The 15147-nt window shown below is 40.4% G+C and overlaps 1 protein-coding gene across 2 annotated transcripts in view; it reads left to right on the top strand.

Annotated features, from left to right (window-relative positions):
- Window positions 1-15147, top strand: part of PPP2R2A (protein phosphatase 2 regulatory subunit Balpha) — a 41543-nt gene that overhangs the window by 1512 nt on the left and 24884 nt on the right. For both annotated transcript variants that reach the window (XM_074563543.1, XM_074563544.1), the window contains exon 2: window positions 1166-1240. In XM_074563543.1, coding sequence (XP_074419644.1) covers window positions 1166-1240 — 75 coding nt within the window. The remainder of the gene's footprint in view (window positions 1-1165; window positions 1241-15147) is intronic.

Below are 15147 nucleotides of genomic sequence, written 5' to 3'. Positions count from 1 at the left end.
GCAAGGGAAAAAATGCAGACTGGGCCCCGACTGTATTCCAGCACTTCTCTTAACATTCTGAGACATTTGGTCTTTTTTGGAAAGATTATTTTGGGGCTTCTGATTTCTATGGCTTTTTTACTTTTTTCCCCCCCTTAGCGGAGAAGAGGGAAGAAGTCCCCTCTGTATTCTTTGTTATTCCAAAAGCGATACCAGACCTCTGGATTAATGTGTAAATGCCATCTGTTGCTCAGCCTGTTTGAATTGTGTTGAGGAAAAGTTCCATTTTGACAGTGGCTTTAAAAAAAAAAAAAAAAGGCAAGAGGCAAGCCCATTTCAGTCTCTTCCTGTATGTACTCAGCCCTGCAGTGATTTGCTCAGAACGAAATGCAAAAGAAATGGGTGGTGATTTTTTTGTGTGTTTTGGTGGCAGGGTTCAAATGAATCACTGCCTTCCGCCGAGGCAGTAATGTTCCTGAAGTTTTCTCTTCGATCCGTTTTCTATGGTAGTAGAACTTGTTAACATCAGATTGCTTGTTTGCTTTTCTGCTCGGATTTGCTGCTTTTTTTTTTTTTTTAAAGGCTGATAATTGCTTTCATTACTTCTGCGAAGAGACTCTAAAATTGTGGTAAAATTTTTTTTCTTTAGCCTTTAGTATGTAGGTTGAGTTTGATGTTTTTTTGTGAAAGAAGGAAATGAAGAGCATGCTGGGTTTATATTGATCGAGAGATTGAAAATTTCCAAAAATGTACAGCTTTACTGTTTAAGGTGTGTGTGTGTGTGTGTGTTTGAGGGTTCTGGCTTCTAAAGTAGGAGGAAACTTTGTGTGAAATAAGATGTTGGCTCACTCTCATTTGAAATGCGCAGTTAAAGTTGGCACTGGCGATGTTACTTAGTCCAGTGAGCTTTTGGTGATAGAGGCTTTTATCGCTCTTCCTCTTTAGGCTTACGCTGTTTTTTGACAAATGTTGGGTTGAAACGCTGGCAAAAACCCGCTCCTGAGAAAAACAATATCTGTAAAGGAAAAAGGTGGGGAGGGGCAATGTGTAATTGTGCGCCAGCCTCGCTGAGGAAGTAGGCGTGTGCCGTGTTGTCTGAAATTTTCAATCGGTCACTATTGTCCGTGCTTTGTGTTGCTGTGGGGGGGGTGTCTCATTATTTTTTTCTTTTGCTTGTGTTTTTTAGGAGCTGGAGGAGGAAATGACATTCAGTGGTGTTTTTCTCAGGTGAAAGGCGCTGTAGACGATGATGTAGCAGAAGGTAAGAGCAGTTTTCTGACTTTTTTGCTGCTCCTTAGGTGGGGACATGTGAATGCCATCTTACTAAAATAGCTCAGTGCTGCTGTATGAACTTGAGCAAAGCAAATAACCATTTAATGTGCATTTAGGTACCCGGATTCAGCATTAAGCTATGGTTTGAGAGTACTGTTCTGCACATGTTTAAGAAGGGCTGAATTCAGGCTTCTTTAACTATTTTGCTGGAATTGTTTTCCAAGATTGTTAAGATTTTCCTATCGCTCGGCTTCTCATTTGTGTTTTTTTCCCTAATCTGCAAAATGGGGAATGTGATACTTGCATTCCACAGGGAGGTGTTGTGAGAATTAATTAATGTTTGTACTCTTTGAAGATCTAAGTACTAGATAAAGATCAAGAGTTTTCCCAACCTTTCTAGCTTCTATTAACCAGAAGAGGAAGAAATGTGAAGATTTTTGCGTGCGTGCTTATTAAGTAAAGAGGGGGGGTGTGTTTGAAATAATACTGGAAATGGCCTAAAACTTGTCGAAGCTGGCAGTGACAAATGTCACCTTACACTAAGATGGCTTCCTCTGAGTATGACTGCAAAAAATGTACTTTGAAAACAAAAAATGTTTTCTTTGACTTGGATTGGGGCTCATTAGAGGAATCGCACTTTGTGCCTCTCCATTGCTGTGCTAGAGAGTAAAACTTTTGCTGTCATCTTTTTTGTCACAGTCCTGCTGACTTCTGCCTTTCTTTGGGGCCATGAAGTCCTGTTTGCACAACACAGTCTGTAAGATCATGAGTTAAAATTTTTCTTCTGCAAGCAGTTGGCCTTGTCACTTTTGTAATTCCTAGGGTTTTTTTCTCTTTTTACATATCTTGACTGCTCTTACTTACAAGTGAGATTAATGTTGTATTTAGAAGAGCAGTAACTACAGTTCCCGTTATTTTCCCATTTGACGTGTGGTTCAAATTAACTTCCAAGGGCCAAAAAAAAAATCAGTATAAACATAAGTGACTTGTTTTTATTTATTAGCTGCAACTTGTGCACTTTCAAAGACTCCTGTCATTTACAAGCTGAAAGATGACTCTTGGAAACAAGAAAGCTGGAAAAAAATTTTTAAAGTTTAATTTTAAATTCTTCAGGAAGTGTATTTTGAAGCTTGAACTCAGAACTACTGTTAAATGTAGTATAATTTATTCCCTGGCAGGCTTTAAATTCTGTAACCTTTAATTACATATCAAACTAAATCCTTAATTAAGTACAAAAACTGAAGAAGTTGCGGTTGTGTGGCAGGTGCTCGTAAATAATTCTCCATCAAAATAGACGTGTTGACGTGCACGTAAGGGTAATGAACTTTATATGTGTACGGTAAGGCGGCTTTTGCAGGGATCCGGAAACACAGAAGTCAGGAAATAGTCGGTCCTTAACTTCCTTAGCTGTTCTGAAGTATTGTGCTTCGCGTTGCAAAAGACGGCTTGCCAGCCTTACGCTTCCTGACAGGTTCGCAGCTGTACTGGGTGTTGCTGGAGTCGCAGTGGGTGGAGTTCAGGGAAGCCTTCACTGCAAGTGAATTAAATAGCTTCAGTGCCAGCAAGCCAGTTTCCAAAAATTGTAAGAATGTCCATTTCTGATTTTACGGAGGATGGAGCCTTCCGATTTTGTGAGCCAAAGAGCAAAGGGGAGTTTGGTGTCATTGTCAGCTATAACTGGCTTAGGATGAGTCTTAAGGTGCAACCCCCTGTGCCTGGATATACTGCGAGACATCCTGAAATTTCAGTGCCTAGATGCTGGAGTAACTTCCCAACGTTGGTGTTATACTTGGTTGTAATGAATGTGCTGAGCTGAAATTCTCTCCTTTTCCTGTATATTCTGTTCCCACAATTCAGGCTGGCAATGCTTGAAAGCCAGCTGGCTAATCAAAGGGCAAGTTTAGCTTCCGTGTGATGCTGCGGGTTCTTCTTGTGATTCGTAATGTCTCCCTGCAATAGTGTTGGAAGGGTTAATAATGTACCAAGCTGGTCACATTTTTTTTCTTTTATTAGCTATATTTCTGGCTTTAAGGTTCACTTTAATGAAACGGAGCCTTGTGCGGTTCTGGCAAAAATTGGAACAGCAGCTTTGCATGCTTCTGGTCCTCCCTCAAATACCCAAGGACAAGTTGGCAGTGGCTCTGCGTCTAGTCTGAGGACCTTTTCTACCTCCCTGCCTTTTTGTCTGCTTTCTTGTGGCAGGCACCATGGTGAAAGCTAAAGAAAACCTTGCTGTCTGAGACTTAAATGATTGTTTAACCGCTGTGGTCTGCAAGCTAACAAGTATGGGCTCTAATCACGGCTGCGACTGAGGACGGTGCCAATTCGTGCGTGGTGGTAACTAGGGTGTGGATTTCTGGGTTTTTTTTTCAATGGCTTTAGAGCTCAAATTTTTAAAACTTAACTTTTGTCGTGGAATGCCGAAACTTCACTAAAAACAAAGTGAAGGAAAGAAACCTGAAAGAAATGGGAGGTTTCACTTTCTGTTTTCTTCCTGTTCGTAATACAATGTTGCAATGTTTATATTGGAAAGCTTAAACTGAACTAATAAGAAGTGTTAACCAAGCAAACTGCAGCCATCTGATTGCAGTCATCAGTAGAATGCAACACCAGTGGTGTCTCTACAAGGCCGCCTATAGAACAGGCCAATGGAGAATAACATCTTTAATACAGGAAGGTGGCAGCAGCTTTAAAAAGCTTGCTAAGGCTAGTGTGTAGCTTCCAGTGTATTTGAGGTCAGATCTGACCTTGTAACCTTAACATAATATATATAATCTATCATTCTTTAGATACTTAGTCTAGGATGGCTGTCTATTACAAAGTCAATATTTGGTGGCTTTGATGGCTGAAACATGAACTCTGATAGATAGAGTTTTTAATTTTCTGGCTTTGTAAGCGCTGTGTGATAGATGGATGTGACAATGTTTCTTTTAGAGCTAACGAGGGTGGAAGGGAAAGACAGGGGAAAGCTGTTCCTAAAGTTTAAGGAAAGAAGGTGGCAGCGCATTTAATCCGGGGGCTGCCTGTGTCGTTTAATCCGGGGGCTGCCTGTGTCGTTTAATCCGGGGGCTGCCTGTGTCGTTCCGCTGTGGCAGGGCTTTTCCAACTGGAGCAATATGGATGTGTGAGGAGCAGAGCACTGGCCTCTCTTCTCTTGCTATGTATGGAATTTATCCTTGGTTGTAAGTTCTGGCCCTGGCTCTATCAGGTCACAAAGTTAAGCGTGGAAATCAGGTTATAAATTGAAATCTGAGTGTCAGCTTCATTATAATTGGGGTCTTTAACAAAAGTTTGCCTTTTTGTGATTTAGCAGTTCATGGCATAAGGGCAAGGGTGTTGTAGCTTGTGCTGCCTCTGTTTCTGAAATAGCTGATTCTTTGCTCAACAGAAGTTTTCCTCCCTCCTTAGCTTTATATTTGTCTTGCTGGAGCCCAACCCTACAACATATCTGTCTTCAACTTGATCTGTGTACCCCGGAGAATCCAGAGCCAGAACACTTGATTAGACAGGACTTCTCCAGTGGAGAACACGGAGTTGTTGTCCTTGATAAGTTCAATGATCAGGTTATCAAAAGCATCTGTAATGCATGGGGTGGTTTGTTTTTTTTTTTTTTTTCTTTTGTGTCGGCACTGTTTCAGTGCAGGTAGGACTTCACTGTCCAGAAATACTTGAGAGCAGACATTACTGTGTCTTCTTAGTGGAAGTGGGAATGATTCTAGAAAAGGATTACAAAGATTTTCTGCAGCAGTTTCATTGTTTTGGGACTTGTTTTTACTCTTCTGCTGTTACAGTCTCCAAGATGTGGCATAATGGCAACTCCAGTTGGAAACAACTAAGAATTGTGAGTTTAAACTGTCTCTGAAAACTAGACGCTCGCTTAATGGAATGAGTTCGTACTTCAGAACAAATTAAGTCAAATTTGTTTAATTACTTGGCAGAAGGAAAAGAGTGAAGCTGCTGTATCTAAATGTTCTTTCAAGTGTAATCCAAAGATATGTAAAAGTCTGATAGTCTGGGTCCAAGGCTGAGAGCCAGGAACTTAAGTCCTAAGCTTTAACCCTGAGTGATTACTGTTCATCTTTGACAGTTTAACTGTTTCATGTCTGAATTGTCTCTGAAAGAAGTACTGGAATATCTGCTGTGGGTGCTGATTACTCACTTAGGTTTGAAGTCTGATGCTTAATCATTCCGTGCTGCTTTGTTAATAATCTTTGACTTGTTTCATGTTTCCTCTTTTATAGCCACAATATTGCTGTAGTCTGTTTCAGTTTGTGCAGATGATGAACGGATCCCGAGCCAGTCCATATACGTGGTCAGAGATATAAACAAGATTTGGTGTTCTCTTGTTCAGGAATGCTCTCTGTATTTGATTCTAGGTGTGTTATATTTTTCAAGTGTAGTTTCATGTTTATTTTTGGCAGACTTAAAAATTGCAGGGCAGCAACGGGAACTGTTGTTGCTTCAGTAATGGTAGTTTGTCTTCAATGCATGAACATAGTTATTTCAGAGTAAGGAACACTGAAGCTGGGAATGAGGACTGCTGTAAAAAGCAGTTTACCACCATCTGGATTTCACCATCTTCTCTTGCCTTACTAGAAATGTTTCTCTTTGTAGAGTAATATGTGTTTGTAATATTGTGTTAGAGCTGCTGAGCCTTCTTCAGAAAGCTGGTTAGCGTTGTCCTACCAAACTGTCACTGCTGGTGGCACCTCAGTTCTGTAGGCTCACCAACAACTGACTATAATAAAGGGCTGTACCTTGTAGATGGAAGGATGTTGCTGGGATCGGCTGGGAAGAGGGTTTCTACCAAGCTGTGTTTGCAGGCAGAGAAACAGTGGCATTACTGTAGATGTCAGGGATGGTCTTCTTCAATGGAAATTGATGGAACAGGAGGGGAGGGAAAATTCTCAAGAGAAAAGTAGCAAAGGTGTGAGAAGCCGGGACGATAACGCTGAAGAAAGAGTGGGGCATAGTTGTGGGAGGGAGCTTAATTTGGGTTTTTGAGGGCTGTGGTTATGTTCTGTATGCTCATCAGGTAATATCAGTTAGAAGGAGCAAGGACTAGTAATAGATTTGTTTTTAAGGGGTAGCGTGAAATACGCTGCAGATAAATAAAAAGACTCATGGTTATAGTCCTATTCTGTATTCCTAAGTCTGCTTCTGCGTTTTAGCTCTTTTATCTTCAGCCATTTGTAGAATGACTGTCTGTATGTAGAGAGAAATAGGCTACTGTCTTCTAGGAACTGCTGCTGGTCTAGATTGACTAAAGTGTGCATTTAAAGTGTGAAGTCCTCCAAAACAAAGAGCATTTAGCAAACAGCTAAATAGTAAGTGGCTGTTGAGCTCCCTAGAAGTTACTCAGTGCTCTGTTCACGTGCCTTTGGGAGCTGGGGCACTTCAGCCTGTCAGTCATGCTCACCAGTGTTGTTCTGTTACTTCTCTGCTCTTGGAATCTTTTTAGCCTAAATTAAAAATTAGTTCGAAAAAGGAGTGTTGTTTTCATGTCATAAATACGGCAGTTACAGCGATCAAGCCATTGGACTCCAGCAGTACAAACGAATGCAACCTGGCTATCAGTGGCCATCCTGGTGGATTACAGATCTTGAGCAGCTTTGTGAAACTTCATAGCTTTTGGTTTTAAAAGTGCTACCTAAATGATTCTGGTTTGGATATTTCTACCCAAGAAATGGGTTTCTGTGGTAGCTGTAGCTTCATAGAACGTGCTGTGGGAGAACTAAAAAGAAGAATAAAACTCCTAGTGGATGCAATGCTGAAGTAAGAGTTAAGAGCTGGGTGTTCCTAGCTGTACTGTCTGCCTTTTTTTCTTTCTTTTTTTTTTTTTTTCTTTCTGTTCTCTTCTGACTTGCCTATTTAGGCCATGGCTACATGTTTGGCAGCCTTTCTGCTTAAAGAGGCGCTCCTTCCCACTCTGCTGGCACAAGGGTTCATGTAACTGCACAATTAACTTGTTTGGGAAGCTGATCCAGCCGAAAAATCCTTCAAATAGTGGTTTTGACTGGATTATTTTTCAGCAGAATTGAACCTTGATCTGGTTCTCAGCGCTCTGCTTGTGCCAGCACAGAGTGGAGAGTGATCGAGGAGCTCAAAGGAACCCAAGGAACTCTGGAAGAGGATGGGTCGCTTTATAGGACTTTATGTACAGTCAACACAAGGTCCTGATCTCCAAGTGCTATGCTACTACAAATGGTAAAATCAGCTGATAAAAAGGACTTTAAACCTTTGCCGTTCAAGATACGTACTTCGAATGTGTGCTATCTGAAGGCCAGCAATAGAATATATCTAATACCAATACTGTAACAGTGACCTTAAGAGACTGAATAAAATACTGGCCCAGTAAAACTGTTGCAGCTTTGCTGTGGTGCACTAACGCTTGACAGAGATCTTGCATCGCCCTTTTAAAGCCTGAAGTTGGCCCAGGTCTCTGCTGTTATTGAAAACAGATGGACCTGTAGATTTTTACTGGGCTGCACGGCAGTCGATCAGATCCCTGGACTGAAGGCTGTGTGGACCTGCAGACACCAGAGGTGTAAAGAAGGGGGGATGCAAACACGTGCCTGAGGGCGGGTGGAGGATGCAGAACTACCTCGACTGGTAGCAGCACGGATTTAGGTGGGTATAAGGCAGTTGTCAAACTGCTGTGCAGTGTCACAGTTCTAGATTTTTTTAAATCAGGTATCATGTACACGTGTGCAAACACACACGCAGGGACACACGCACACAGAGTGTCATTTATCACTGTGTTGTACGTAATCTTTTTGATGCTGTTCTGCAGCAAAACTAGTACAGGCGGGACAGGTTTTCTTCCTTCAAGCAGTATGTGGAAGTGGGCTTTGTTTAGCATTGTTACCAGCTCTGTTAGTAAAAAGAGCAGTGTTCGTATCAGTACAGTTTAGTTTCTTGGAAGTTGTTGTAGAAAAGAATACCAGTTAATTGGGAGATGGATTACCTACTGATTGCTTTACTGTAAAGCACTTTAAAAAGATAATCTGACAAACGATAATCTTCTCTTATCGTGTCTTATCACACTTAATATGATTTGGCCCAAACTAATACGTTGTCTTGCATTTAGATGCTGTAGAATTAGGCCTTCTTTGTTTTAGATGCTGTTTTAAGTGTGCATACGATTAAATCTGTGATGTGCTGTACCTCCTGTAGTAAAAACCTCAATTACTGATGGTACCAAATGAAAGCTACTATTCGTTCTTTCCTCTTCAGGAAACACTGTGCTCCCAAAAAGATTTCATTAGTACAAGATGCTTTCATAACTGCCTTAAGGGTATTTTCCAGACCTCTTTTCATATTTTTTCAGTGCTCTATAATATGCAGTACCATAACTATTGTCTACAATATTTTTAGTATGGAGCGAAAAGTTTTGCAGAGTGTCAGTGTTTGGTAATCATGCAAAACCGCGGTTTACCCTTTTAAAGAAATGGTTGAAATTAAAATGATTGAAATAAATGAAAAGCCCTGGCATAGGTAGGCCCTTATGTTGTGAATGACCATAGAAACAAGAGTTACCATGTTTCTATGATTGCAAAAGGAGAGAAATACAGGAAGTATGATACTTGATCTGAACTTATTTAGAATAATCTCTTTCAAGGAGCAGCAGTAGGTCTTATAGTCAAAATAACTCCATCTAGACAGTTTTCTAGATTTTTAAACTTGAGTGGGATATGTGTAGTTACAGCTTTGTTTATATTGCTTTATAGCTCACTTGTGCTCTTAAAGCATGCACTGGCTAAATGTGAGTTTTGTCGGGTCAGGATGCAAGTTAGCTGGAAATAGAAAGGATGTTGTCGTTCTTTTATGAGCCTTTGTGAAAATGGGGGAAGCCTAAAAAGATGCCTTGACCTGTAGGTAAAGTATTGATACTTTGTGTGTGTGTGCAGTCATTAATGATTTTCATCTAGCAGGACTTCCTTTATTGAGTACACTGTTGTACACCGTTGCTCGCTTTCTGGCTGCCCAGACAGAACCGCTTTCGGCCGTTGCTCTGGGCAGCAGGTCGTGATACCTAATGGTGCTCTTGCCTTTTTCTTTGCTGAAACTGGCAGGTTTTGGGTTGTGACATTTGTCTTTAAAATGAAGATGCTGGCTAACAAGATATCAGGTAGGCTGTTACTACTGTGAGTTGCTAATATTACGGAAAATAATTGTTTGAGGCTTCTGCGCATGACTGTAATTCAGTTACAGAGACAAAAGTGGCTGCAAGCTTCTCTCTTCTAACTTAGGCTTTTGTTAAGCACTGGAGGAGAAATTATTAATTTGGTCAGCCATTCTTTATAAAAATGTATTTTACTCTTGGCGATCCACAAGTGATAGCACCATTAAGAAAACCAGCATATTTAGGTCACATGTTAAACCCCTCAGGCAGTTACGCTTGCATCTAATTTTGGAAGAGAATTTTAGGCCCAGGAAAAGAGGGCTTAAAAGAGTTGTATTGTAAGAAAAATTGATTTCCCAGGTATATAGAACACATTTTGTGTGGAAATGTTTCTCTTTGCGTTTTCAATTGCAGTTCTTAAATTAGTGCTCCAAACTAACACAGTTGGCACTCTGTTTTTGAGAAGTTGAGAAGACATAATTGCATATATTTGGGAACAGTTAAGGTAATTGTGACTTCAGACTATAGCTACTTACTTAAAATTTGGAATAAAATCTAATATGTTCTTGTCTGTTAAAAGCTAATAGCTGTATTTTCGTTTTTCCCTGATGAATATGAAAAGTATGCCAGGGATCATTCTTTGATCCTTAAAAGTAGTGATTCCAGCTGGCCTTTCCCCTGTTGGTAGAAGGTTAGAAGCTGATGTGCAGAAATGATGACCTATGTGTGTTTGTGTATAGTGCTTATAAATGTAGTCTGAAAGACTTATTTTTTTTCAAAGAGCTGAAATAAATCTGAAGCTTCAACTCTCACAAGTACATAATGACTCTCAAAGACACTTGTTGGGGATGCAGCAATGGTTTTAAGGCGACATGTGTAACTATGGCGCTGTGAGCACTTCTCAGCATCTTCCTCAGCCTTTTTGTGCTTACAGTTGTGTGCATCTTCATAGACTGCCTTTCATAAGGGAAACCTTAACTTGCGGTGAATCGAGATTCGTGTTCCAAGACATCTCTTCTAAAAGATCAGTATGAACAAACAGCAACTGAAGGTGAAGCCCACAAACTTTTTCATTATATAGTCTAGCAGTGAGAAAATGGCATTGCTTTATAGAGGTAATAGCGAAACATTCATAAGCTATTTTTGTGGAATGTGGAACTGGAAGGAATGGCTTTGTGACCAAAATCATAAAACTTTCTCTAGAACTTAGTCCTTCTGCCTTTTCTCAGGCTGTTCTTACCACAGCTTCATGTTTTGTGTTTTGTTGTGTGTGGGTTTTTTTGTTATTTTGGGGTTTGGTTGTTGTTTTGTGTGTGTGTTGTATTTTTTTTTTTTAGCTGAATCTTTCTTTCTTTTTGTTTTCAAGAAATATCTAGGATCTTTTATTTTACTCCAGACCCTTTTGGAAGTGATAACCCACTCTTGAAAGTGGTGGGAGCTGGTGACGCACCAGTTGTGTTACTGGAACAGAACGCGTGCTGTGCTTAACCCGGCAATTCTGTCTCTGACAATATTTAGATGCCTCAGAGGAAAGTGCAGCAGGAAGACAGAGCATTCAAAACAAAACTGCTGGGGGGTTCTGCACATCAGCTCGTTGGCTCCCTGGAGCTTGTGGGTTCCTTTCCTTGATTTGACCTGAAGCAGCTCATACCAAACCTGTGAATAACAGACATCTGCTTGTTTCCGTAGCGTTCGCATCTTCCTGCCGCTTCTGAAAATCAGGGGAGTATGTTCTGAATTGTCATCTACAACTGTGCTACTGGGTCAGCTGGCTGCTCTGTTGCTCAGTGCTCCTGCGCGAGGGTCATTAAGCATGTATGTTGTTAGAGGAAATGTCATGCCCGAGTTGATTGCATCCTGTGCAGGAGCACTTCTGGCTTAATCTTTCCTTCTTGCTGGTTGCTATCATTTTGAAGAAGTCATTGTGTACACAGCCGTCTTCGGTCTTGTAAGCTCATTTATATCCACACTGAAATTCTTTTTCTGGAAGTTTTAGAGTTATTCAACATTCAGCTGGAAGTTGTTTAGCACCTTCCAGTATTCTTTCTAATCAGTGTCTTCTGACTGAGGCCCAAGTTTTACTCTTTTACTTTTTACCGAGTTTAAAGTTTAGATTTAAACTTAATTATCAGGGGGAGAGATTGACAAAAAGGAAGACTACAAATGGAGATAACTGGAAGTGATCGTACAGAGTGGCTTCATCTGAAAGGTGACTAAGTCATTTGAACCCCGCCATGCTTTGTTTTCCCCATCTGTAAGACTGGTGTGCCTGTTTTCCGAAATGAAGATCCAGAACTTCCAAGCTGTTGCAAGGAATTCTGAGATTCTTGCAGGACAGTGATACTACTAAATGTCCTCTATCTTCTTCTTCCTGCCCAGGGCAGGGAGGTTGGAACTAGATGATCTTTAAGGTCCCTTCTAACCCGAACCGTTCTATGATTTTTTTCAGCTGTTGTACAACTCTTCCAAAATCCAAAGAAAAGGTCCTAATCTATAGATAGAGAAGATGACAGATGTAAAATAATTAACTTAAAAATAAAGGTCAGTATTTTGCTTAGATTAGTAGACTATATATATTTTTAAGATGTTGTAAATATAAGTGGCTGCCTTACAGACTTGTCAAGATTTGTAGATTCCATTTTGCATCATTCCAAGAAGTGTGTTAAGAATCTCTGAAAGTCCAGGCCAGAAACTCGTATTGGCCTCTGTTTAATAATTTATTTTTTTTTAAAGAAGCTGAGGTGTGTATGCTTGGGCCAGAATAGAAACACAGGAAAATACTTGCCAAGTGGGAAGGGGGTGGGGGGGGGAAAGGAGGCAACTGGTAAAGGGAAGACTATTTTTTCAGGTTCCAAGTGCCACTAAAAATGCATTAAATATTAAAATGAACTGATAAAGCAGTGAATGCTCACAGTGAGTGAAGTTATCAGAAATTTTTATTCCGTGGTCACTTAATAGTCAGAACTGTGTATTCATCTCTGCTGGAAACTTCAGTCGTACTTGTGACCTTCAGAGGCGGCAAGCTGCCTGACGGGCATCCGGGAGCCGGCCTCCCTCCTCCTCTGCCTCCCTCCCTTATGGCAGGTACCAGTCGTTTTTGCTTTCATTTTCCTGCCTTAGAAGGAGCCAATTTACACGTTGTCTGAGGTACAGCAGTCTCTTGCGTTCTACATAGGAAGATTAAAAGCCTCAGAAATTTTTTGCCTTATTTTTTGTGCCCGACATAAAAGCTTTGGTCAAAGAATGTATGAGAAGAGGCTCAAACAGCATGATAGTTTCTGGGAGCTGTTTTTTATATCTACAACAGAAATGCACACAAGTCACAGAATTCTAGCAGCTGATTTTGAAAGGCATTGCCAAACTACGATATTTTTCTAAAATACTGCCACTAATTTTTAACTTGCAGTTAAAACATGGATAATGAGGAATCAACGACGTACACTTGCAATGTATGTTTTGGAATGGCTTCAGCAAAAAGAGAAAAATCAAGCTATTTCTGTGCTCTTGGTCTGTAGCATTCTCAGTGACAAGAAAGGCATTGCCTAAAGGCTGTTGTTATGTACAGGCAAAACAATAGCACAGTATGTTATTTCCAAATATATTGTTATTTGCAAACAGAAAACTAACCACTGGCTTTTCTGTGCTGTGCAGCCTATTGAAATTCTGGCTGTGATTCCAGCAGAGATTTTTCCATAAATAGCTCTGTACTACTTTGGAACACAAACAAGCCCTGGAAAGATCTAAAGTAAGATCTTCTGAAGGGACTGTTTAGCCTCTGTTATTAGCGTGCACTTTGTAGGTGCTGTGGTGGATGTGAGGAATGTTTCCATCGGTTGAGGTGGGGGGGCTGTCAGCAGGAATTGAGAAGTAAATAGTTGCTGATTCAAATTAATTTCAAGGAGTCATGAATCACCTGGCTTCAGCATGGGGTGAGGGGGGAAGGGATAATAAAAATGAACAAATCTAAGCAGAAGCAGGTATGTTTTCCTTTTAGTATTAAAATTTGGTTTTGCTTTTTTTAATAAAAACCATTAGGTAGTGACTTTAGGCATTAGATAATGGTTCACGTAAATAGAATTTGAAATAGAAATGATTTATTCTTTCAATGAACAGACGTCCCAATTAAAGTATTCTTTTAACATTTTTACCGATTGGATGTTTGATGTGAATTAATACACAGCTAATTTTGTAGTGCAGGTTTTTCAGTGCTATGTAGCTGAACATCCTCTTGAGTAAGTAATACAGGGGCAACTTTTGTGTAGATACGTAGATAATTGGTGTAAGCTGTCTTCAGTAAGGTAATTTGTAGTCTTGAGAAGCTTGTAAACATTCTGTGAATTAGAAAAAGTAGTGAGTAAATGCTTCTGTGAATTGCTTAGTTCACAGGCGTTATTTTTCTGCTCGTGCTGATGCTATTAAATTTTTTTTTTTAACAAAGCAGGAATCCCCTTTCAAAGGGAACTGAAGAGCATGAAAATAACTTTGGCATTTGTGAAATCCGTGCCCGGAGTGGCAGACTCTTCAGTGTCCTTCTCGGCCCCTGGTTATCAAGCAAACGTGTTTATCGGCTGTCACAACAGAAGGAGGGTGTATCACAGAGAATAGGGCTGACAGGACCTTGGGAGCTTGTTCGTGTCTTCTCCAAATGCAAATCTTTCAACTATACCTATTATTCCTGTTAGAAGTTTATTAAAGAAACCTTCATCTGTGGCGCTTGTACGTTCTCAGCAGCAGATACTGGAGAGCTGAGCTACCCATAGCCTTGAATGACTTCTTAATGTCTAAAATCACCTTTGGTGAAGGAGCACCTAGAATTTCTGTGTGGGGGTTGCACCCTGGTCTTGAATGGAAGTCAGCCCCCATACCCGTTCGAGGCAGTGACTGTGCTATTAACTGGATCTAACTTGGTGGGGAAAAACAGCTTAAGTGATGACACTTTTTTCTTTTTTAAGGTCTAGATGGTATTTCTGAACTTGTTAAGATTTTTTTTTTTTTTTCCCCAAGAATAATCTTTTTCATTCCTCCTAGGCATATTGAGAAGAGTTTCCTGAGAAAATGAAGTATAAATAAACCAGCTAGGCTATACAGCAAAGCACTTCTGCTACCAAGGGGTAATTAGCCTGTTTTTGGAAAATAGATACATTACTAACGTGTTTATCACAGTGATAAGAAGTAAAGCTTGAATAAGACTTAGTCCAATTCTTTTAATGTGGTTTGGGGAATCCTCATACTGTGCATTAGTGGCATTTCATACCGTGTCTTATGAGAATTATGGGGCGCTTCTGTAAGTATTACGTATAAATCCTGAAGGAGCCTGGTGAGCCTGGAGTTCTGAGGACACAGGGTTTGCGGAGAGCCATGGCTGGAGATGGAGTTCTGGGCTCCCGAAACGGGGTGTCCTTTACCCGCAGGTCAGCGGGAGGGTTTACAGAGGTCAGAAATGGCAGCGCTGTTCTCCTCTCAATACAGGCTGTTTAATTTCTCTGTTCCAGCAAAAAGTTTATTCTGGAAAATGAGTAAACTCGAGTTTTTATCCTCAGGAGTGCTAAAATTGAGATGTTACTTTCTTGGAAATTAAATATGCAGAAACGGTTTTGCTGTAGCTTTATGAATGATGCGTTGTAAAATAAAGTTCTGCAGGCAGAAAAATATGTTGGAAGAAGTCGTGTACCAGAGTATTAAGGCTAGACAAATACTGCCGGGTTGGAGCAGAAATAATTAAATCTGTTATTTATAAGCCTTTTTGTCTCAGTTCTCCTTGTATTGCTCGG

The sequence above is a fragment of the Larus michahellis genome, chromosome 20 (assembly GCF_964199755.1).
Source record: "Larus michahellis chromosome 20, bLarMic1.1, whole genome shotgun sequence".
Taxonomy (NCBI): Eukaryota; Metazoa; Chordata; class Aves; order Charadriiformes; family Laridae; genus Larus; species Larus michahellis.
Note: the sequence above shows the minus strand (reverse complement) of the source record. Positions and strands in the feature narration are given on the sequence as shown.